Below are 24726 nucleotides of genomic sequence, written 5' to 3'. Positions count from 1 at the left end.
TGCCATGCAGTCGAAGTCCGCTCCTGCCTACTTCTCCAAGTCAATGATTGAAAATAGTTTTAACATGAGATAAGCAGAGATGTCGGCAAACAATATCCGATGGTGAGGTACTTTTCGCTTCGTTATTGTCGACCGACCGTAGTATAGGCAAAGTCAATTACGTATACTACGTACTAACACAAACATCGCAAGCTACTCAAATTTGCATATTTCGTACTAGTAAATCATGAAAAATCCTTCCACAAGATCATGAAAGGAGGTTCAGTATAGTATCAGTTAAATGAAATCCTTCCTACTTCACTGTTATTTTGAATGAAATGTTGATATTACGTACACTAACAACCTGGGAGTTCTCGACTTATTAGTTCGCGTTTGATTGACTGACAAGCGCATTCTTCGTTCAGCACGACAAACTCCGTCGGTAGCTATGGAAACGAATCTTTATCGTTTGTTTCACTTTCCTCATATAAGGAGGATCGTTTGAGCTCGGAATAGTCAGATGGCTTCCAGCTTATCCCAAATTCGTGTCTTATGCAGTACCTTGACAATGTCAAGCTTTCAACTAGAGATAGAGAAGAATATACAGGCCACGAAAACTTCTAAGTTTTTACAGTAGCGGCGAACCCGAATCGGAAAAATCCTCGATAGCTCCCCGGCTTTAGCTTCTCACAGATCAGCCCACTTCTTTGGTCTTTTTCTCGTTTCTGGTCAAGTTTCATCGAGATAGAGGTATTGAATGAAGAGGAATACTCTATCCTACGCATCCTGTATTGCTTCAGCCTCCAAAAACACATATTCCTTCCATTCTGCAGAGATTTTGACGCACACTATCACATGCTCGCATATATTCTTCGCAGGCCCCGTCCACACGTATCCGGATATTTTTGAATCCGCATATTTTTGAATCCGCAAGTACTGGATACATGTGGACGGGGCCTCGGAAACAAAATATTGTTATTCGCGAAATGACGCTGGTCAGAGGCCAATTGGTCCCATTCTCCGCTATTACTCGGTCGTGAACATGGAAAAGGACAATTTTACAAACTTTGAAAATTTATACAAAGTTAACGAAAATAGCTACAACGACATTTTTTTCGCAGTGGTGATCAGGAGAATAAATAAATTTATATTAGCGAAACAAAAATTTTGGGGGTCAGTGGCACTTTAACGTCATGGATTTGAAACATTTCTTTTCTTTTTTTTTCAACGTAGTACGTGCATGTAACATACACAGATCACTCACCTATGTTGCAATTTTGTCCGTCTCCATGGTATCCAGGTTTGCACGTGCAGTTGTATGAACCCTTGGTATTATTGCAAACAGCATCAGAACTGCAGTTGTGGGTTTCCTCAGCACACTCATCAATATCTGAGAAAACAACAACAACAACAACAACAACAACAACAACAACAAAACATAGTATAAAATAAGTGTGGCGGTTGCTTGGTCTAGGAGAACAAATAAGACCAACTTTGTTTAGTTGACAAGTCATACTATATTTAAAGTTCTAAAAAAAGGAGTTTGAAACAGATCTAAAAAACGTGAAAACCGAATTAATTATACAGTTAATTAATTGTGCAATTAATTAATTAATTAATTAATTATGCGAGCATTTTGGAAACAGGCGTAAAAATAAGGGCGAAAGGCTATTTCTAGAGTCATTACGTTCATTCCTGGACAAGAACTCTGTCAATGAAAGAGCACCTTTCCCAAGGGTTTATGCATCATTGGTTTCCTCCCCAAGGGGCAACGAGCAATGACGTCTTAGCTTTATATTTGCATTTCGTGACTCTTGATGAGTACATTTCTCTGAAGAAGACCGCAGAAGGCGGTTGAAAGTTCAATTTTAACGTTTTTTAGATCTGTTTTAAACTCTTTTTTTTAGAACTTTTATCACGAGCACAGATCGCTCCAACAGTTTCATACTATAATATTCCTCACAACTTTGATGCAATGGAACTTCACCTTCGCATTCCTTTCCGTCTCCAGAAAATCCTTGCTTGCATCTGCATTGGTATGAACCTTTCGTATTGTTGCAAGTCGCATCAGGACTACAGTATGGCGCCGCTGAAGTGCACTCGTCGATATCTGAGTGGAAAAATTGTTTGTCTGGCAATGAATGCATTCACCACGTAAATCTAGAGACCGTGCCTTGTCCATGTTATAGAAACATGCCAGTTGCGCCAGAATAGTAATGCATGTATATCATATTTAGAATAACTGTCATAGCCTTCGTGTTAGTTACGTTTTAAAGCTGAGAAAGGTTTAGACACAGTTTGGTCAGCGAATAGCACTGCGCGTGTAAAAATCCAGCAGGTGACCTAGAACACCGAAAGAGAACAAGCACCGAACGAAAAGTTTCTAGCATTACTTTTTCTTTTGTTTTTCTGCAATGAAAACGACGCTCCTAAAAATAAAAATAACAACGGCTTCCGGACTAAAATCAAGCAAAGTTAGATGTACATACTGTACACTTTCCCTTGAAAAGATCATATTACGTGTACCTTTGTCGCAGTATTCGCCTGTGAATCCAGGATAGCACAAGCATCGATATCCCTTGTCTGTAAATCCTGACTGACAAATCGCGTTGTTGTGGCATGGCGGGTTCTTTCCACAGGCATTCTTAAACAAGAAAGCACAATTCTATTGCAGACATTTCACCAAGATTCATTTAAAATACTAACATACACTTTGGTGTAGTCTGCATCAAAACGCGCTTCCCGACAATAATTAACAAATTGACGTCAGTTTTTTATGCGTCTGTCCTCAAGAAAACTTTGACAATGTTATGACGAGATTTCTCATCAATAAGAGGAAAGACGCATGAAAAACTGACGTCAATTTCTTTTTTACCATAACAAGACCCCAAAATTGTCAAATACAGGGAATAAATGGTGGGAAAAGACGCCGTAAACTTTCCGTAACAAAGATAAGTGAATTTTATTCAAATTGACGGCCACATTGTCAATAGCTTTTCTCGCTTTTTGATTGGGTACTTAAAAAGGTCCATAAAATCTCATTGGTTAAAAAGTTGACAGTTTGACAGCTGAGAGTTGAACTTGAAAGCTTGCATAAATTAAAATTATATCCGTTTGTACTCTTAAAGACGATAAAAATGAGCCAATCAGCGCACGAAAAATTAGACAGTTATTGTAAAAATTAAATTTGACATATTTATTGAACCTAAAGGTCGAAATGATAATAATCTTTATTTTGATATACAGTTAACGTTATTTCTTTGTTTTTATTTCTGAGAATTTAAAAGTACGTTAGAATAGAACACAATTTACAACAGGACCTCCTAATTTTCTCGTAAAAAAAGAAGAAGAAAAAAAAAAAACGTTAGCGGCATGCAACTTACCAAAAAAATACCGCTATCGATTTGTGGCTGCCTTTAATCCCACAATGGGATATCGTTTTCTGGTATAATTTTGAGAATCTCAAATTCTGATTGTTCGAGAAACTCAGATAATTGTTTCCCAGGGCCGGGTTGTGTGGCAAGCTAACGCAGGATTAAAAGTTAACCGAAGTATCAATTTTTCTTGTATAAAATGTTTTGTGTAGTTTGAGATTTTTCAACCTCAAAACTGAAGGACCAACTACAGAAACAGGAAACGTGAATGAAAATCTGCAGCTTTGAAATAAAAATACTCGCCAACCTGGAGTTAGCCTGACCGGGCTTTGAACAACCCAACCCAGATAGTTATAAATGGTTGAGAAGCCAAGTCACACATGCCATGCTGACAAGTCAACATAGAGGCTGGGTTTTTAATAAAAGTCCAAAGACCTGGGTAAGTCCGCTAACTTCAGATTTGGGAAGCTAGGAAAACTAATCAAGCCATTTCCGTGTTACCTTACGTTAGTCTATGTGCAAAACCTTTCACATGAAAATGAGTTTGATTTGCATGAAAATGAACCTGTAGTAAAAGTCGTCAAAAATACTATTCTATATCACAGCCAGTAAACCGTGTGAGATAGAGTGTTTAGTTTTCTTTAGACAGGAGGTAAGAATCCAAGACGAGACAAATAATTGCATATGACCCTTCCCAAAATGAAACAAAAATACTCATTGTTTCTTTTATGAACTTCGCACCTTAGTTTTCACTCACAGTTGATGAAACAAAGGACAATAATTTTTTTCCTGCAGTTATTGATATTCACCTTTGGAAATTATACTAAAACAATTATTGGTTTCAGGCTCTATGGATCTTGGTGAATATTCGCCAAGATTCTCGGACACACTGGGGATTTAACCTCCTCCCAGCGCTAAACAGATGCAAGTACACCAATTTTGCTTCGTTTTTCGTTAAACTTATGCTTATATCCTTGGATTACTGTCTTGATCATTTTAGTTGGAAAAAAACTGACAAAATCTTTAAAATTATGACGTCATAATTAATGACGTCAGCAACACGTGACATATGACGTTTATAATTTCATACTGTATACCATATCAAATGATAGAGCACGACTAGGAGAACAATGTACTGAAAACCGTTTATCAATATGGAAAATATTTTATGAATTATAACAATTTAAATTAACTTCAGTGTCCCCCCGGAACTATCCTTTTTCCTTAAATTCAACCCTCTTGGTTTGCTTTCTCCAGTTTTCATTGAAAAATGCGACGAATTGCATAAAATGAAGATCTTGGTGTACCTAACAATCGTATCGTTTTAGATTTTTTGTTTTCGCCTTTAGAACGATAATTTATTCTCTTAAATAATCGCTGACGTAACTTTTTGTGACGTCACACAATAGTTTTTGATTGCTTATAAACGCGTGAATAACTTTAATTTGGATTTTTTTTAGCTATACCCGTTCTTTTCATCTCATGCAATCAGCCTGCAATATAAGTGGAGTTGCAAATACGAAAAAGAACTTTCGTTTCGAAAATTTTATCTCAGGGGGATCACTGCTTTACTGAATGAGCATTCCTTGAAGTTCAAATTGTCATATCTCCTTTAATATTTCAGATATTAAAAAACGGTTTTCAGTTTTCAACTTCTCTCCTTGCCCTCTTTTGAAAGGGTCAAAACAATGTTGGAATTTCCAAACTTTAAATTAAGAGTGTGGCTTGACGGCATCGACAATGACGTCATCATCTGAATTTTTCTACCACTTTTTATGTCAAAACATGTGGACGCGTGTCCTCTATCTACTTGCCAAGTTTAATAATGGTATGTCAAATTTATTTGAAGTTATGCTAAAATGAGCGCTCAAAGGGGTTTTTATCCCTAGTGTGGAGTCTGAGAGGATAATTGTCAAATATTGTAAAATAATGTAAATGTTTTGTTTATCACCTTCGCTCCGCGATAAAGGTAAGAGTTGTTAGTTGTCAGGTCTTCATCATGCTCCATGTGAGTGGAATTGTTTAGCTCACATTCCTGTTGTCCTGTTGCACTGTCAGGATCGATTTTAATATTAAGACTGACACAGTTGTCATGTCGATAGCAAAGAACTTCACAGTTGTCCAAGTCCTTAACAAGCGCAGTTTTTATCTTGTGCTTGATCAGTCGTCTATCAGCAAAGAAGAAGTAGCTTGGGAAATACAGCTCACGATCTCGTCCTAAAATAAATTATCAGAGATAACAGAACAACCAAAATAAAAATCGACAAAGTGATAAAACAGTTTCTTACAGCTAGGTGTGTTTTAACTGTACCAATCCAGACACAAATTCGAATACAGTATAAATCTCGCGCTTTACAGAGGGAATATTACTAATACTAGCAGATTTACGGTAAGCACCGCATTTTATAACAAATACATTCTGTGTTGACTCCGGCTTATCTGTGCTCTATTACAGCAGAACCACGAGCTAAGGGGGAATAGTCTCAATGCTAGTTTTGGAATAACTCCTGTAGAATTTTAATTCTGAAGAAAATTCGTCAAGCAAAATATTCTGCTGATTTTGATAATTTGGAAAGACGTTGAACATGTTTTGTTGTCGAATTTATAGAAAACGTGAAGCTTCGCATGAGCTCAGCTGATTTTTTTTTTTTTTTTTCGCCAAGTTAAGGAAACCAATTTTAACAGTTCTGTTATTATACATTGCAGAAAGAAAATAAAAACATAACTTCCATTTTATGTTAGTGACATCAATTTAGTCTTAGACTGCTGAATAAAGAATTCCTGGATGTTTTCCCACTTTCCACTGTAGTTTTCATTAGCTCTGAAAGCGACAGACGAGAAAAAGAATCCTGCTTCAACTGCATAACATCATGGTATTTTTGTTAGACAAACCTGAAATAAACTGATTATTAGAAGGGTTAATCTTATATATCCTGCCACATCTTAATTATAGTTGTCTTATGTGAATGGACATACTGACCATGCACGACCTGCGGAAGGGTCCAGACCATTTCATGCCGTGCAACTTTAAGATCACTTGAAAATTATATTCAGGCAGATGTTAGAAGACATAAGAATGGGGAAAAAAAAAAAAATAATAATAATAATAATAATAATAAAAATAAATAAATAAAAATGGTGGTAAACCAGTACGACGTTTCGATAACTCCATGTCACCATCATCAAGTTCAAAGCACAAGAACAAATTAATTAAAGAATAAACAAATTAAAAATATCGCGAAAATGTTTGGATGCCAAAAAGCTATTTGGAAGAAATGTTATAAAAAAAAAATCCGAAAGAGAGTGAAGACGATTCCACGAGAACGTCAAGGGGAAATTCTCATTCAGTTGTGAAAATAACTGCAGAAATAACAGTTTTCGAAATAAACCATGCATAGCTTTAGCCAGGAATATAATCAGAAAGGGTCTTTTTCAAGGATTAAAAACAAAATCCCTATCCAAATATTCGTCGACTTTCTAATAAAGACACAATATTGAATATTTATCAATTGACATTTTGGTAATTACCATATTAATTAGCCCAATTTGTGCTTGTGGCAAAAAGATGATGCAGCATTAATTCTTTGTGCAGTCCTTTCGTGATGAACGTTAATTATTTAAATACAAAATATACTAGCTTTCGTTTGAAGAATTGTATTTTTGAAGAGGCTAGAAAGCATTGCACACCATCGACAACTTTTGTTTACTATTATATTTTTGATGAAACATTAGAACTTTAAACTTGCTTAAAACAAGTAAGATCAATGCAGGTAAATTGAGCTTGAAGAAATTTGGTTTCCTCAATAGATTGATGAAAAGTAGCAATTGAGTTACGTGTCCCACACCGTTGGAAGTCATTTTAATTTCCAAAGCGTGATAACACCTAGAGGACAGGGTCCATCAAAACTGGTTTTTAGCATCAAGCACATTTTGCACGAGATCTCCAATACCATTTATACTTATGGGCAGACGGAGGCATTTTTAGTGTAAAGCGTGACGTCATGCCAAAGAACATTAACAACTAGGTTTTTGTACCTCGGGTTATGCTACGATGGTATGCGAAATTATATGATGGTACAAAAAAATATTACTGCAATACTCAGTCCAAGTTTAATAAGCTCGTCCCGTCAGGAAAAGACGTATTTACGAGGCATGTTTTGCAAATAAAGAAATAAATAACTAACCTCGTGAGCAGACAGCGTTTGGTGTCACAGAGCAGAGCTCGGATAAAATTAACCAAACAAAAACAGAAAACGTGACACAGATAGGGAGGTGAACAAATTGAAGAGTCTGTCAATGAGAGAGGCTTCTTTACACCCCGTAGTTTTTGAGATATTAGCTTCGTGGATAAGGAATTTTTCAACTTCACAATTTTCCTTTACGTTCCAGCACAGCGGTTTAAAAGAATGCTTTTTTTTTTCATTTGAAATTGTCTGAAAGATAGATGCTTTGAAGGTAAAAGTAAGCGACATTGTAAACAGCTCTCTAAACTTGACGGAAACAAAGTTTTATGAAGGAGGCCTCGCGCCGCCTTGTTTGTTGTGAGTTTTGCATCTTGAGCGCCTCGGGTGATTGCGTGATTCCTCGCGCTGAAGTGCGCGTGAGAATCCAGGCTTCACACGGAAATATTACTGTTTCAGTTGAGCCACCTTAAAGTAAATGCAAGTTAAGCAGGGACGGGTCAATAACTTTTACGAGCATTACGCTAAGCAATTATCATCACGTACCCTTCAAAAGGCTGTAAGTAGAAAATCGTTCATTCGCGAAGATGACCACTTAGATAACATGGGCTTTCAAAATGGAGCATTTTTGACGTAAACGACGGATAGCTCAGTCATGAACTGTAAACAGGAGAGGGTTTATTTTTTTATTTATTTATTTTTTTTAAAGGCAGGTGGTGTTTAAACAAGAAACCGTCCCTACTTTATATAGGGAAAAAGTTTGAATATTCAGCGGCACATAATTAGCCCAGTTCTGTGCCAATATCATCAAGATGACGCAGAGTTAATACCAATTTTTTTAAAACGTGTCATAAAGCTCATCAAAAGCTGGTTAAATATTCCGATACAAAACAAAATGACGAATATTCTCAGCTTTACTCCGAAAAAAAATTGTATTTCTTTTCTTTGAAATTACAAGTTACAAAATCATCGGCATTGCGCTCTCCGTTTCCCCTTCCAGTAACATGTTTTGTTCTCTCCCACAGTTTTGATGATGCATGGAAACCTTGGTTAGTAAGAAAATTTCAACTACCTTTAGTGAATCGATTTTTAAGAAATCTTGTTTCCTCTGTGCGCTAAAACAGATAAACTCACAAGGCGCCACGTGGCCCACATTGTCGGGGCTTATTCTAGTTTCTATAGCTTGAAGCAGGTAGGAGATAGATTCTAGTCACTCACAGTTGCTTAGTTTCAAGCATTTTTTTTTTTAGTTTTTTCTAATTAACAGACCACCAATACCCGTTTATCAAAGTCCATGGCGGACAGAGGCATTGGTATACCGGTAAAGGAAAGAGAATAGGCTTTTTTCAAGGCACCTAATGTTGAGCTGTTGTCAAGGCAGCTGTTGTTGTTGTTGTTTGAGAAAAAAATGCCAAGTTCTTATGCAAATATTCGTCGACGTCCTAAAAGTTCTTCTGGTGGCTCATTAGTTCGTATTTAAGTGAAATTGTGCCCTTGGCAAAATATGATGCAGCGTTTATTTATACTTTATACAATTTGTTTTCAAAAAGGTTTCATAAAGCTGGATAAAGATTCAAAATTCAAGATGAAATGATACCCGACTTTGAATGTTTTTCTTTCCTTTCAATCTTACAGGCTTTTAAAGCATCAGCATTTCAATCTCTGTTTTTGTTTTAACCGACATGTTTTGTTTTGTTTTGTTATGTTTATCATTAGTCATTGGGACCTATGTAAGAATACATAATTTCTCTTAGCTGATGTGAATTAAAGTTGAAGAAATTTGGTTTCATCAGTACAGTAAAAGAAGTACAGGCGGCCCACACTGTCTGTCTGAACTTATTCTAGTTTCCATAGCATTAAGCATGCAAGAGATGGATTTCTAGTCCATGAAAACTACTGGTTCGCTTCGAGCTTTTTATTTTTATTTTTTTAGGTTTCCAAAGATCAGCAATACCCATTTATAATCCTTGAAGGACAGAGGCATCGGGAGATTAAAGTGTCTTGCCGAAGAACAATAACAACTAGGTTACTGCGTCTCGCCTTATGCTGTGCGAAGTCATTATTATAAGAATAAACAAGATAATACTGCAATACGTAGTTCAGTTTTAATAAGTCGGTCCCGACAATAAGAGACTTACTTGCCATGCATATGCGTGTGTTGTCAATGAATAGATTAAATGGAATAGATAACTAACCTTGTGAGCAGGCAACATTTGGTATCATAAGGCAGAGCTCGAATAAAACTATCCAAACAAAAAAGGAAAACATTACACCGGCGGAGAATTGTCCAAATCGGAGAGTCTTCTTGATTCAGACGAGGCTCTTTGTGTTGTAACTTAACGCATCGAGCATCCGTGCCAGTTTTACCATATCATTTATTTTTCATAACCGAAAAATAATTTATTGTAGCCAATAGTGGCTAACTTTGCTGTTTACCTTGACATGTTTCCTTTGGCAGTTGGTTTTCATAAATTTAATTATAAATTTAACATATGTTGTTGGCATTTTTGTTAGCCTCGACTGCCAAAAAAAAAAAAAAAATTAAGAGAGGTATATATATATATATATATATATATATATATATATATATATATATATATATATAGGAAGTCTGTGTTTCGTTTTTTCCGTAGTACAGTGCTCGATACATTAAAGTAGAGCGCAATATATATATTGAAAATAGAAAAAAACTACACTTTCATCCCGACAAGCCTGTTTCGTGATCGCTCACTCTTCAGGGGATTTTAATGATAAGAATATTCAAAACCATCGGTTAAATACTATAAAAGTTACATAATTACTGCTGCAGAAAATTTAAATGTTTAAATGTTTAGTTGTTACGTAGTAACGCTTTGTTTCTGTGGCGGCAAGACGATACAAGTTCGTTACGTCTGTTAAGTGATGATAGGTCAGGTCGACAGATGATTAAAAATTTCTCTTTGAGACAGAGATTGCATCTTTTACTTGAGCTGTTGTAGGATGAGCTAGATGAAATGATACGCCATGAATAACACTAAGCAAATTATCGACAACCACAACAAGTGTATTTTGAATTCATCCAAGCACGCTGATGAAACCGCCGAAAACCCTGTTGACAAGAAATCGTGTAACTGCCGACAAAAGATCACATGCCCACTTAACGGAAAATGCCTTCAATCACCAGTCATCTACCAAGCCACCGTCACACGCAACGACAATAACACCTCAGAAACAAACATCGGGCTAACAGAAAACGACTTCAAGACAAGATACAGAAACCACACTGCATCATTCCGTCACGCAAAACACAGGAACTCTACCGAACTCAGCAAACACGTCTGGACTCTTAAAGACAGCAACATTGACCACTCTATTTCATGGCGTATCATTTCATCTAGCTCATCCTACAACAGCTCAAGGAAAAGATGCAATCTCTGTCTCAAAGAGAAATTTTTAATCATCTGTCGACCTGACCTATCTTCACTTAACAAACGTAACGAACTTGTATCGTCTTGCCGCCACAGAAACAAAGCGTTACTACGTCACAACTAAACATTTAAATTTTCTGCAGCAGTAATTATGTAACTTTTATAGTATTTAACCGATGGTTTTGAATATTCTTATCATTAAAATCCCCTGAAGAGTGAGCGATCACGAAACAGGCTTGTCGGGATGAAAGTGTAGTTTTTTTCTATTTTTAATATATATATATATATATATATATATATATATATATATAAAGAAAAAAAAATATATATATAGATATAGATATAGATGTAGATATAGATGTAGCTGTAGCTGTAGCTGTAGCTGTAGCTGTAGCTGTAGCTGTAGCTGTAGCTGTAGCTGTAGCTGTAGCTGTAGCTGTAGCTGTAGCTGTAGCTGTAGCTGTAGCTGTAGCTGTAGCTGTAGCTGTAGCTGTAGCTGTAGCTGTAGCTGTAGCTGTAGCTGTAGCTGTAGCTGTAGCTGTAGCTGTAGCTGTAGCTGTAGCTGTAGCTGTAGCTGTAGCTGTAGCTGTAGCTGTAGCTGTAGCTGTAGATGTAGATGTAGATGTAGATGTAGATGTAGATGTAGATGTATATATATATATATATATATATATATATATATATATATATATATATAAAACGGTTATAAAATGCCTCAAGCCAAGAAAGAATGCCACTGCGTCAGGAGGATCAATGAAGATTCACAGTCCAAGCCTCACCGCAAAAATGAATTTAAAAACGTTTGATAAAGCAAGGACGGACAACTTCTGACGGTAAAAAAAGTTAAAAAGTTAAAAATTTAATAGAAAAACGTTTCGGTCTTAGACCTTCATCAGTTACAAGAGAAAAAGGACGAAAACTAAGTTTAAATACGGTTACAGTATGGGAGATTACGTAACGAAATAAAAAATACAATATTGTGCTATTAATACATCGTGATTAATACAATACAGGAAGAAAATGCAAAACGAGAAATACAATGCTGTACTATAAATTGCGTCATACAGGGTGATAATTAATGGACCAAACGAAAAGAATACAATACTGTGCATAAATTACATTATAGAGCGTGATAATTGCAGAACTAGGTTAAATTCAACCTAAAAACTAAAAGAGTTAAAATAGATAAAACGGACTCTTGCAATGCGGTAAATATAACGGGAAAAATAGTTTGCAAAGATAAGCAGTCGAAAAAAAACAAAAACAACAACAAAAAAGAAAAAAGAAACCTACGTTTACGCTGGACAGGGTTAATGACAAAATCCCAAATCGAGGCCTTTGGAGCATTAAAGGGTTGACAAACAACAAAATCCCTGGAGGGGCCCTTAAACAATAAGCTGTAATAAGATCCCAGGCAGGGCCTTTGAGCATACCTAACACCCAAAAAGCTGACAAAATCCAAGGAAGGGCCTTTGAACTGCCCTATGGCGCGAACGCAGATTCACACAAGAGAAAGTTAATTATAACAAATTCTGTTTTTGGAGTGAAATTCTTTTCTTTTATTTAAGCCATGGGGAGCCAAAGAGAACAGTTCAGCACTCCAATAAGCCTCTTTCGTCATTAAAAACCTATCGATCTCGTCTGAGTCATTAGGGGCCTGCACCTGATCAATGCATTGGAATTCAAAATCATCCAAGGAGTGTGGAATTTTATTGAAATGTACTGCTACCTCACAAGTGGTTTTGTTTGTGAGCATAGCAGACTTGTGGTTACGAAACCTAACCCGAAAATCGGTGGTAGTTGATCCTATGTACTGTAAACGACATTTCTTGCAGGAAACTAAATAGATCACGTTTTTAGAATCACAAGAAAGCCTTGAATGAATGGTGTATTTTCTGCCCGTTTTAAAACTTAGAAATGATTTACATTCAACGAAGAAATTTCGACAGAGATCGCATCTATTTCTTTCACATTTAAAGCAGCCATTGTTGGGCTGAATTGTTTGTCCCTCATCGGCGGTTTTAAAACGAGATGGTGCTAATAATTCTTTCAGGTTTTTTGTTCTACGAAAAGATGGTATGATAGAGCCTTGAGGGAAAAGTTCTTTCAATTTGTTGGATTGCAAAATCAACAAATGCTTTCTAATTATGCTACTCACATTAGGCAAATTAGGATTAAATGTGAGAACAAATGGAAATAATTTCTTCGATTGTTTTCCGCGTTGCCGTAGTAAATCATTCCTAGAAATGGTGGAGGCTTTGGAGAATTGATCGTCAACTAATTTGGAGGGATAACCCTGATTAACAAGATAACCCTTGTACTCAACTGTTCTCTCGGCAAGGAAAGTTTCTTCAGAGCAATTTCTCTTCAATCTAGTCGCTACTCCAAAAGGAATAGCCTTGAAGACATGCTTGGGATGGCAGCTAGAAGGTGGAAGATATAAATGACTATCTGTAGGTTTAGAATAAACATCAGTTCTAATAAACCCATCCACAAGATGGAAAGTAAGGTCAGGTACGTGAAGCTCACGTTCAGAAAAAACTAACTCGAATTTAATAGTAGGGTATAGAAAATTAATGTAATCAGTAAATTGATGTAAGGCAGGAAGGCCTTGCTGCCAAAGATCAAAGACATCGTCACGATAACGCCACCACAAGGACGGCTTTATCGGACCGGAAAACTTAGCTTTAAGATCAATTTCACCCATGGCTAGATCGGCATAACTACATGCATTTTTTGGACCCATGGCCGTGCCATGAATCTGAAGAAAGAAATTCTCCTTAAAAACAGAATGGTTGCTTTTCAAACAGATTTTTACGGCTTCTAATATGCAAGATGTAGACGGAATTTTGTTTTCCCTAGCATTCAAAGCTTTCCTAACTGCAGTAAGACCAAGTTTGTTATCGATGTTGGGGAACATTGAAACCACATCCCACGAAACCAGTAAGGTGCCAGTTGGAAAAGGGCCACTCGTGTTAAGATCTCCTATTTTGTTAAGTAAATCCGTGGTGTCCTTAATAAATGATGGTAATTTACGAGCAAGTGGTTGCAAATAGAATTCGGTAAAGGCCGACAAGTTCTCAATTGCCGTACCACAACAAGAGGTAATGAGTCTTAACGGGTTGCCCGTTTTGTGCGTTTTAATGTTCCCAAAGGCAACTCCTGGTTTCGCTTCCTTATTTAAAACCCACTTAGCTATTTCGGGGGAAATCTCACCCTTTCCAAGCCATTTGGAACACCAACTACTTACTAACGCTAAATGCTTCGAGGTAGGATCTGATTGCAAAGATTTGTAGTGCAGCTGATTGTTGAGCTGACCAAGCATTTTTTCTTCGTACTCTTTATCATCAATTAAAACAAAACGGGAACCTTTGTCCTGTATCCGAATCACTACATTAGAGTTTCTAAGTTCCTTAAGGGCAACACGTTCTTTTCGTGAAAGATTATCTCTAGGTTGCTTAATGTTCTCAGGATTGATAAGATCACGCCTTACATTAGCTAAAAAAAGTTCAAGTTCAGGGTACCTGGACGTAGGAGGTCTCCATTTCTTTTCTTTCGGAACACGAGGTAGATGGCTAGGGGTTGGAAGGTCGTCATCAGGATTGGTATCCATAAAGAAAGCTGCCGTCCGTAATCGGGCTTCAAAGATCTCCAAATCGTCATACACGCTCTGCCAGTTGATATCTTTGGGCGTGGGGCAAAAGGAAGGTCCCTTCCGGAGCAAGTTAACCTGATCTGCTCCAATAGGCAGACTAGAAAGGTTAACGGGGTCTAGCTGGTGTAGATGCTCTGTATTGACGGGGTTTGGCAATCTGCGCCTTTGACGAAAACGCTGGCGCTTCCTAGAAATCCTAGCACCTTTATTGTACCGTCGAATGCGTCTGACTGTAGATGGATTGTCAGTGGCGATGGGTGAATCCAATCCAGGATCAAGAGGAATAGTCCTGAGCCACTTGCGCTCTTCTCGTTCTTTCAGGGTGTGAACTGCAATGCGGTTTTACGTGCTTCCCACGAGAAGGTTAACCTCCTTCAACAGGAGCTCAGACTTCACAGAGAACAGTTGTTTTCGAAAGTTAACCATGGCACAGCCCTTCTCCTATGGAACGGTCTCAAGAGTGAAAACGCCTCTCTACTTCACACCCTGAAAGAACGAGAAGAGCGCAAGTGGCTCAAGACTATTCCTCTTGATCCTGGATTGGATTCACCCATCGCCACTGACAATCCATCTACAGTCAGACGCATTCGACGGTACAATAAAGGTGCTAGGATTTCTAGGAAGCGCCAGCGTTTTCGTCAAAGGCGCAGATTGCCAAACCCCGTCAATACAGAGCATCTACACCAGCTAGACCCCGTTAACCTTTCTAGTCTGCCTATTGGAGCAGATCAGGTTAACTTGCTCCGGAAGGGACCTTCCTTTTGCCCCACGCCCAAAGATATCAACTGGCAGAGCGTGTATGACGATTTGGAGATCTTTGAAGCCCGATTACGGACGGCAGCTTTCTTTATGGATACCAATCCTGATGACGACCTTCCAACCCCTAGCCATCTACCTCGTGTTCCGAAAGAAAAGAAATGGAGACCTCCTACGTCCAGGTACCCTGAACTTGAACTTTTTTTAGCTAATGTAAGGCGTGATCTTATCAATCCTGAGAACATTAAGCAACCTAGAGATAATCTTTCACGAAAAGAACGTGTTGCCCTTAAGGAACTTAGAAACTCTAATGTAGTGATTCGGATACAGGACAAAGGTTCCCGTTTTGTTTTAATTGATGATAAAGAGTACGAAGAAAAAATGCTTGGTCAGCTCAACAATCAGCTGCACTACAAATCTTTGCAATCAGATCCTACCTCGAAGCATTTAGCGTTAGTAAGTAGTTGGTGTTCCAAATGGCTTGGAAAGGGTGAGATTTCCCCCGAAATAGCTAAGTGGGTTTTAAATAAGGAAGCGAAACCAGGAGTTGCCTTTGGGAACATTAAAACGCACAAAACGGGCAACCCGTTAAGACTCATTACCTCTTGTTGTGGTACGGCAATTGAGAACTTGTCGGCCTTTACCGAATTCTATTTGCAACCACTTGCTCGTAAATTACCATCATTTATTAAGGACACCACGGATTTACTTAACAAAATAGGAGATCTTAACACGAGTGGCCCTTTTCCAACTGGCACCTTACTGGTTTCGTGGGATGTGGTTTCAATGTTCCCCAACATCGATAACAAACTTGGTCTTACTGCAGTTAGGAAAGCTTTGAATGCTAGGGAAAACAAAATTCCGTCTACATCTTGCATATTAGAAGCCGTAAAAATCTGTTTGAAAAGCAACCATTCTGTTTTTAAGGAGAATTTCTTTCTTCAGATTCATGGCACGGCCATGGGTCCAAAAAATGCATGTAGTTATGCCGATCTAGCCATGGGTGAAATTGATCTTAAAGCTAAGTTTTCCGGTCCGATAAAGCCGTCCTTGTGGTGGCGTTATCGTGACGATGTCTTTGATCTTTGGCAGCAAGGCCTTCCTGCCTTACATCAATTTACTGATTACATTAATTTTCTATACCCTACTATTAAATTCGAGTTAGTTTTTTCTGAACGTGAGCTTCACGTACCTGACCTTACTTTCCATCTTGTGGATGGGTTTATTAGAACTGATGTTTATTCTAAACCTACAGATAGTCATTTATATCTTCCACCTTCTAGCTGCCATCCCAAGCATGTCTTCAAGGCTATTCCTTTTGGAGTAGCGACTAGATTGAAGAGAAATTGCTCTGAAGAAACTTTCCTTGCCGAGAGAACAGTTGAGTACAAGGGTTATCTTGTTAATCAGGGTTATCCCTCCAAATTAGTTGACGATCAATTCTCCAAAGCCTCCACCATTTCTAGGAATGATTTACTACGGCAACGCGGAAAACAATCGAAGAAATTATTTCCATTTGTTCTCACATTTAATCCTAATTTGCCTAATGTGAGTAGCATAATTAGAAAGCATTTGTTGATTTTGCAATCCAACCCCAAATTGAAAGAACTTTTCCCTCAAGGCTCTATCATACCATCTTTTCGTAGAACAAAAAACCTGAAAGAATTATTAGCACCATCTCGTTTTAAAACCGCCGATGAGGGACAAACAATTCAGCCCAACAATGGCTGCTTTAAATGTGAAAGAAATAGATGCGATCTCTGTCGAAATTTCTTTGTTGAATGTAAATCATTTCTAAGTTTTAAAACGGGCAGAAAATACACCATTCATTCAAGGCTTTCTTGTGATTCTAAAAACGTGATCTATTTAGTTTCCTGCAAGAAATGTCGTTTACAGTACATAGGATCAACTACCACCGATTTTCGGGTTAGGTTTCGTAACCACAAGTCTGCTATGCTCACAAACAAAACCACTTGTGAGGTAGCAGTACATTTCAATAAAATTCCACACTCCTTGGATGATTTTGAATTCCAATGCATTGATCAGGTGCAGGCCCCTAATGACTCAGACGAGATCGATAGGTTTTTAATGACGAAAGAGGCTTATTGGAGTGCTGAACTGTTCTCTTTGGCTCCCCATGGCTTAAATAAAAGAAAAGAATTTCACTCCAAAAACAGAATTTGTTATAATTAACTTTCTCTTGTGTGAATCTGCGTTCGCGCCATAGGGCAGTTCAAAGGCCCTTCCTTGGATTTTGTCAGCTTTTTGGGTGCTAGGTATGCTCAAAGGCCCTGCCTGGGATCTTATTACAGCTTATTGTTTAAGGGCCCCTCCAGGGATTTTGTTGTTTGTCAACCCTTTAATGCTCCAAAGGCCTCGATTTGGGCTTTTGTTATTAACCCTGTCCTTTAACGTCCTTTTTCTCTTGTAACTGATGAAGGTCTAAGACCGAAACGTTTTTCTATTAAATTTTTAACTTTTTAACTTTTTTTTACTGTCAGAAGTTGTCCGTCCTTGCTTTATCAAACGTTATATATATATATATATATATATATATATATAACTGCAGACAGTTGTTGTTGTTTTTTTTTCCTCGCCATATTAGCATTACGGCATCAAGGGTCAATATTCATGATAATGTTGGTGTATTGCTTTATATCCGTTAAATTAGTGTCTAGCGGTGCGTTCGATAAGAATCTAAATTATTACAATTTGTTAATATTTTAAGCCGCCCCTCATTTCTTGACGACACGCTCGTGGAGTATCTTTGACGAACGTCGACGTGTTTTATTTTTTAAATTTTATTAGTTTTCCAAATGTGGTCAAACAAGGTCTGAGTTAGGCAATAGACCAGTCTTTCTATGAGATTACTGGCGCAATAAACCACGCGGGATGTTGGAAGAACACAAGAAATAAAATATTTCCCTGCGAATAGAATTTTTATGTTTTTTCCCTCTGGTCTTATTGCTTGTTACAGTCACATAGTATTGCGTGACACAGGTTAGGGGTGGAGGATAGGGACAATACATTGCAACCCCTCAAGGCAAACTGCTTGCTTAGTAATCTCAATTTGTGACCGGCGGTTTGGCTGTATTCAGCAATTCTTTAACACCAAAGAAAAAATTGAAACTCCACAGGAGTGGGAAACGACACTACGAAACAGCCGCTTAAATAACGTTAAAAGTTACTGGGTGAATTTGGATTGGATTATGAACTATAAAAGCTTTCTAAGAATGAAGTACGTTGCTAGAAGCGAGGACATTGAACGCGAGAAATTCGAAGTAAGGAAGATCGCGTTTATCAATTTTGGTTCTGGAGAAATAACCGATCAGGAGGAGAACTTACAACTAAGCTGGCACCCGGAAACCCCATTTATAAGGTTTACAATGGATACGAGAGAAAAGCCGAGAATTGTCTCGTTTCTGAAGAAAAAGGAAGGCGTGGAATTGAATGCGGCTGAACATTTGGTTCCAGTGAGACTAGAAAAGAAACCCATTCGCGATGATGTTAAGCAAGACTGTATAAAGCTAGCTAAGTAGTATCATTCCAAATTGTGAGTTTTAAATTCAACTTTTAACACACTACCAGCAAAACCAAACACAATTGGATTGCATATCACAAATGTGAAGTCCTCTGGCTTCAGTTAAAGTGACAAAAGCTTTCACGGTAATGGCGGGTAAAAAACTGCGTTTTTGGTTATTGGTTATTGAAGATGATTTCCAATTGAATTCCATTTTTTTTTAGAAGGATTTATTATTTATCTGTAATGTCGACACCTTCAGTACTGTTTCTTCCTTTCGCTGGGTTAAATTTGAGCGGTTTTCGCGATTGCCTACAATTTTGAGTACCCGTTTGCTAATACGGATTGCCATTTGTTGAAATTTTCAAAAATATCTAGTTAGCTATAAACACTGACCACTTTTTTTTATAACAAATGGGTAATTTTTCAGACTCGCGAAATTTACCTACTCGATTCCACTTTCGGGTAAATAGGACCTGGCGAAATAAGTAACAATAATAGGTATTTAGCCTCTGTGTCAATCTCGTTCTCAGAGTCTTGGTCATCCCCTTGACCAGCGATCGCAAAATGAGAGCTCTGGGAGCAACCATTTCAAGCCTGCGCCATAGATGCAGACTGCGCAGTAAAAAAGGGATGGGCAGAATTCGGTTATTTCAAAATGGTTGCTTCCAGAACTCTCGTTTTCCGACCGCTGGTCGAGGGGAACGAAGACTTTGGGAACGAGATTGCCTCTGTGTCAAAAGTTTTGAGACAAGAGAAACATAACTCTTGCTCACGAATAACTCATGTTGGGTTAGTGGTTTTAGCTGGCCCACTGCAGGCCATGATCAGTCAGAAAAAAATCAGTCAAACCAAATGCAAGGTTTATTATCACGTGTATTTTAATAAAAAAAATATCTACTAATTAGTTTAACTCTTTTCCTGACAACGCTTTGTTCACAATTATCTATATGAAACAGTATAGAAAACAGTATACAACTATGTAACAGTAACTTCGTTTTTGCTATTAGCAGGTGGCTAAGTATTTAAATAATTCGTAAGAAATTGAAAGGGATGCAGTTCAGGATGAGAGGCATTACATCAGAATCCGGAAAATGCGTTTGTACACTTGCTAATTAGTGAGATGCAATGAAACGTTTCCATATAAACGTGTATAAAGTTACACTTTGTTTGAAGGGGGTGGGGACAATTTTTACTCACGAAAATTAAGGCATGAACCAGGCCTATAAATTACGGTCTAGATAAGGGTCAAAAATTAGTCCAATACTCTGGTTCAAGTCATACCCTAAGATTCTTTAGTAGAATTCTACTACTATACCAATGAAAATGCTGTAATCTGATTGGCTGAGCCACTGCATACTATCATGTATTAGTGTGCAGTAGCTTGGTGTGGTCGACAACATTGCAACGTTTCCTCGATTCTACGAAGTTTTCAAAGAGCATTCAGAAACAAATGGATAAACAAAATTCCTGAGAAGACTAAAAGGAGGGCATTTACGTGCGGTTTCTTGAATTAAAAAAGGTCGAAATGTTTGAAAGAAACTGATAAGCGAGCCTACACAACTGCAAATGTCAAACTGACAATTAATTCAGTCCGCACGAATTCCCTAAAGTGTAAAGTTTAACACTAAGACCAGAAATAATTAGAACCGTTACTTGAAAGAAATTTCAGTTAGAATTCTACTAAAATAATTAGATTACTCGCCCTCGATTTCTATTTAACAAGTAGATTACGAGCTCGAGATTTCAAAAAATCTCTTATCGAAATCCTCCTCGCAGACACTTCGAAAGAAGTGGCCGTCAATTTGTTAACAAGGGCACACTACTACGCCACTCATTATCTATCCATCACAAAGTAGCTAGTGAGAAGCATAGCCAATCAGAGAACGGCATTCGTGATAGAACGCTAGTAGATTTATTCTAAGAGGCGATATTTGATTCGGCCTACGGCCTCATCAACTATCAACTCGTAGACATCTCGAGCTCATAATGTAATTGTTAATTAGAGTTCAAGCACATTAAGGTCTGGATCATAGCAAATAGTTGATTCATAAAAATGTCAGTGGAACAAAATTTAGCAGTTCTGTCTACTTAACGTCGTCAACATTTTCAAGTGTACCCAACATTTGAGGAATTGGTGGTGGTTGACAAAGAAGCAGGTCAACCATTTCGGTCCTGTAACGTTTGGAATAAGCGTTTCCCTCGTTTTGAGATGGTCGAAGGTCACTAATTTCCCCCAAAAACCTACACCACTCTTTAATACGAAATCAAGTACACTCCATTCTAAACGTAGTAAAGGTAGATAATTAAAAAAAAAAACCTGCGTTATTGACCAACAAGAGCGGAAGTCTATGCCAATTCGATTTCACCGACATGTAAGAAAGGACTCCAATTTAGTTTTTAGCAGAAGAAAATATACATGTCAGCTTAGTAAAACAATTCAGGATAACCATAGCCCGCGTGACTACTCAGGTTCTGCTGTTTCCCGTTAAATTCTTGATCCAGGCCTTAAAGGGCTTGAGAGGGAATAGTTTGACTGCCTGCATGACATTCCCAATCCGTATCGTTGTAGTTCCATAGGAACTCTACGGTTTCGGGAATATCATGCAAGGCTACCAAAAACACTCTCGGTCTTCCTGAATTTTTTAACGCTACGAAGGGTCTCACATGTGCGTGGTTTCGAGAGTGGTTGATCAGTGCCCCCCAAGTCGGCCCGGTTTCTTCGTTGCCTTGGTAGGGATCGATCCTAAAAACAAAATATAAAACAAATAATACGCATTGTTAAATCGTGTATACTTGTATTTCAGCCGTGGCTATAGGTTTAATTAGTCTTGACTCATATAGACAAATTGATCAAACTCGTTTCATTTTTCAAGTTACCATTAATTATACTAAGGGTTGCGATGGTTGCTGAGATAGCTCTGTTAATGAAACGCCTTTTGAAGATCTTACGTCAAACAAGGTACTTGCGCAATTTGGCGGCCTCCGCTTTCAATGACCATCAGTGTGCAAATTTTGCCCTCCCTGGCGTATTTCTCCTCGCGCGTGGCCGCTTCTACCAAGGAAACATGTTCCCCTTGATACTCTACCACTATTTCACCCCTCTCGATGTCGCGGTTTGCAAACGCACAGCGACCTGCCCCTCTGGGGTCACTGGGAACATCATGGATCTGTAAAATGAAAGAATGGATAAATATTCAGGAAGATGACAAAACATGTTAGTAAAAACATTAAAAAAAACCTTGTTTGACTCGGGAAACTTCGTATGCAGCCTTAGCTTCGTTTAGAAATCTTCGGAATAGCTTTTATGACTTTCGATATTCTTTGGATGTTTCTCGGTAACCTTGGGAAATATTCTAAATTTTCGGTTGAGTTCAGGCAAACTTGGCCAATCTTTGTTGAAAAAAAATCGGATGGCCTCCCGTGATATTCGGAAGCCTTCCAGTGGTTGTTATTCATCTTCGGAATACTTCGGATTATGTTGGAAAAGTGATCTCATATCATTCGCAAGTAAATTGTATATGGTATTGCCTCCTTGGTTTGTATGGTACATGTAATAAATAGCTATCGCTGTTAAAAAAAAAAAAAAAAACCTTGAAAAATCTTTTGCTTTGGTTGGCAAAATAAAACTCACCTCTATCGGGGGTAATGGTGGAGGATTTGCGGCTATATAATTTTGAACCCGTTGTTGGGTGTCACGCCCACCAAATTCATATCCTGGGCGACTTCGACGAGCGCGGCGGAGTTTAAGTCCTCGCTATCCGCGAACGTGGTTGCTCATGTCTGTTCTCACTTGCCATCCCTTAAGATGATTATGAGTCGAAACGGCGTTTTTCGGTTGCTGTAAAAAAAAAAAAAAAAAAAAAAAAAACGCGTTAAATGTGCAAATAGTGTCTCCAATTAGTTTCTTTCTATAGCTAAATACTCTGATCTTTGACGTGATTCATTCATTCATTCGTTCAAAAAATATCTATTTCATTCTCTTCACTCTTGTTTGAAACATAGAATCACAGACCTATAAACGAAGCAAATTTTAAAACAATGATCGCTGCAAAATACTTACTCTGTTAAAACTGTTTCTCTTCATTAAAAACTTTGTTTGGCCGCTAACACTGTCGTTGTCCGTCCACACTCTAACCGCGCTTTCGTAGGCCTCGAAAATCTCGGCCGTGGACACAAAGTTACCCGGGTTTTGCTCCACACAAGAAGACAAAAATTTAACTAGAAGTGGACATTTAGCTCCTCTTTTGTGCTTAAGCATTACCCTGTGGACGTTTACGAAGGACATCTCTGCTCCTTGATGGCAAGATAGGCTACATACAAGTGCCAATGAATATTTTCCCACAGAAACTTCACATGGGCCTTAGATTTATTCAAAAGCACGGGAATTTGTGGTTAACACGCGGTTCGTGTTCCATTTGGTCGGGGTGCAGTAACTCCAAGAGAAACTCTTTTTCGTTGCTATGCAGTCTCTCTGGGAACGCATTCATTTTTGATACAGACCAGTTTCTTGTTTTTTTGGGTCCGTTTCCGAGTGCCGAGTGCCTTTGTTTAACCAGCTGATTCAACTCCTGCTCGCTTAAATTCGAGGCCCGGCAAAAAACTTAAGCTCGAAATTTGGCAGCTCACAGGAATAATATTCCTCGTCTCCGGAAGAATTATTAGATTTTTCCATATTTTAGGAGAAGAAAAATAGGAATTATGTTTTACGAAGTGTCAACATCGATGAAAAAACTTTGCCGAGAAGTATTCACTAGGGCAAATGGATCGAGCGTATTGGCCAGTCTTAACACTTGTAGACTGGCGCGAGTTGCACTGCGGTCTAAAATATGGCGGTTGTTGAGTGCATAGAGGTTTCTAGTGCGAGTAACTTTACGTTAGTCAGGGTGGGGCGGAGATAAATTTGTTCGGATTTTTTAGTTTTATCGTTCCATCTCCCAGAAAACACCAAACAGGAACCTCTTGACAGGCTCGATAGTAAGAACAAAACAAGTTTTTCGCAGAGTAGCCGAACGTACAAATAAGCAGTAAGCAAAAGATGGAGAGAGGTCAGAAGTCTACACAAACGTTTATAGTGGTAAGTATTCATCCATAAGTCTCTCATGAAATATTCATATCCGGAAGGGTGCCCATTATGCTATTTATTTGCCGTCTTTAACTTTTGAGAGGTTCTAAAGCGAGATTGTTTTTATTCAGTCTTGTGGTCTGGGTGATTCCCTGCTGTATCGATTTACGTAATTTTAATAAGTAAATACTGTTATAGTGCAACTTACTCAGGGGAACGAAATTCCGTAATATGTTTTTCTTAGTCGAGAGTTCAGTTTAAGGGTCCATTAACCGATCTTTTCGAGCCGTTGCTAAGGAAAATTTATTCTCATATAACCTCATCATTTTTAGTTAGTTCAGAGTTATTTCATGTGTTTTAACTTGTTCATGATCAGTAACACTAGTGATGACGTCATCAGGTCACGCCCATGGTCATGTGACTGATACAGAAAAAATGCAAAGGCTCCCAGGCAAATTACTTTATCGGGATTTTTTTCATTGATTTAATATTTTAATTTAAATCCTCATTACGCTATGCATCGCTTTTGTTTCATTTCTAAAAGGTCAGATTTTGAAAGCATTTCAAAATATTGAAAAATTCATAATTCTCTGAAAAAAGCATGATTTCGAAAAAGGAATGCATAGCTGTGTTTCCAACATTGGCTTTAATCGAAATTCGTCGAAAAAGGCTGGATTTAATGAAAAACCGCATTTCCTTTAGCATTTAAAGAAACCGGAATTGCGCCCGATAGATATTGGAAGTTACCCTATCAGCGCATGCGCAATTTACACTACCAGCGCACTTCGG

General features: G+C 38.0%; 4 protein-coding genes across 5 annotated transcripts in view; 1 reads left to right on the top strand and 3 right to left on the bottom strand.

Annotated features, from left to right (window-relative positions):
• Positions 1-24726, bottom strand: part of LOC149110230 (uncharacterized) — a 33227-nt gene that overhangs the window by 5276 nt on the left and 3225 nt on the right. The window contains exons 1-5 of one of the 2 annotated variants that reach the window (XM_089292936.1): positions 9730-10069; positions 5305-5570; positions 2506-2623; positions 1967-2089; positions 1244-1369 (exon numbers count right to left, since the gene is read on the bottom strand). In XM_089292936.1, coding sequence (XP_089149062.1) covers positions 1244-1369; positions 1967-2089; positions 2506-2623; positions 5305-5570; positions 9730-9802 — 706 coding nt within the window. In that variant the 5' untranslated portion in view covers positions 9803-10069. Of the gene's footprint in view, positions 1-1243; positions 1370-1966; positions 2090-2505; positions 2624-5304; positions 5571-9729; positions 10070-24726 lie in introns of those variants that run through there. The other variant, XM_089292935.1, reaches the window with a different exon arrangement.
• Positions 12239-14690, bottom strand: LOC149110233 (uncharacterized). The gene has a single exon (XM_089292928.1). It carries the CDS (start codon positions 14552-14554, stop codon positions 12458-12460), a length of 2097 nt encoding a protein of 698 aa, XP_089149054.1. The 5' UTR covers positions 14555-14690; the 3' UTR covers positions 12239-12457.
• Positions 14726-17552, top strand: LOC149110232 (uncharacterized). The gene is made up of 2 exons (XM_089291402.1): positions 14726-14743; positions 14918-17552. The coding sequence occupies exons 1-2, from the start codon at positions 14726-14728 to the stop codon at positions 17543-17545; spliced, it is 2646 nt and encodes an 881-aa protein (XP_089147528.1). The 3' UTR covers positions 17546-17552.
• Positions 19731-23160, bottom strand: LOC149110231 (uncharacterized). Its single transcript, XM_089291399.1, has 3 exons — positions 22936-23160; positions 22507-22629; positions 19731-22042 (listed from the first exon to the last, which is right to left on the bottom strand). The coding sequence occupies exons 1-3, from the start codon at positions 23158-23160 to the stop codon at positions 21821-21823; spliced, it is 570 nt and encodes a 189-aa protein (XP_089147525.1). The 3' UTR covers positions 19731-21820.

Source organism: Orbicella faveolata, unplaced genomic scaffold (assembly GCF_042242905.1).
Source record: "Orbicella faveolata isolate gen_17 unplaced genomic scaffold, um_ofav_v1 contig_24, whole genome shotgun sequence".
Classification (NCBI taxonomy): domain Eukaryota; kingdom Metazoa; phylum Cnidaria; class Anthozoa; order Scleractinia; family Merulinidae; genus Orbicella; species Orbicella faveolata.
Note: the sequence above shows the minus strand (reverse complement) of the source record. Positions and strands in the feature narration are given on the sequence as shown.

Bases quoted from the DNA above. Each gene is read 5' to 3' on its own strand.
- LOC149110233 (XM_089292928.1), bottom strand. From the start codon at position 14,554: ATGGATACCAATCCTGATGACGACCTTCCAACCCCTAGCCATCTACCT.
- LOC149110231 (XM_089291399.1), bottom strand. From the start codon at position 23,160: ATGTCCTTCGTAAACGTCCACAGGGTAATGCTTAAGCACAAAAGAGGA. The intron at 22,630-22,935 runs GTAAGTATTTTG...GTTCGCGGATAG, and splicing joins AGAGAAACAGTTTTAACAGA to CGAGGACTTAAACTCCGCCG. The intron at 22,043-22,506 runs GTGAGTTTTATT...TTCATTTTACAG, and splicing joins CACCATTACCCCCGATAGAG to ATCCATGATGTTCCCAGTGA.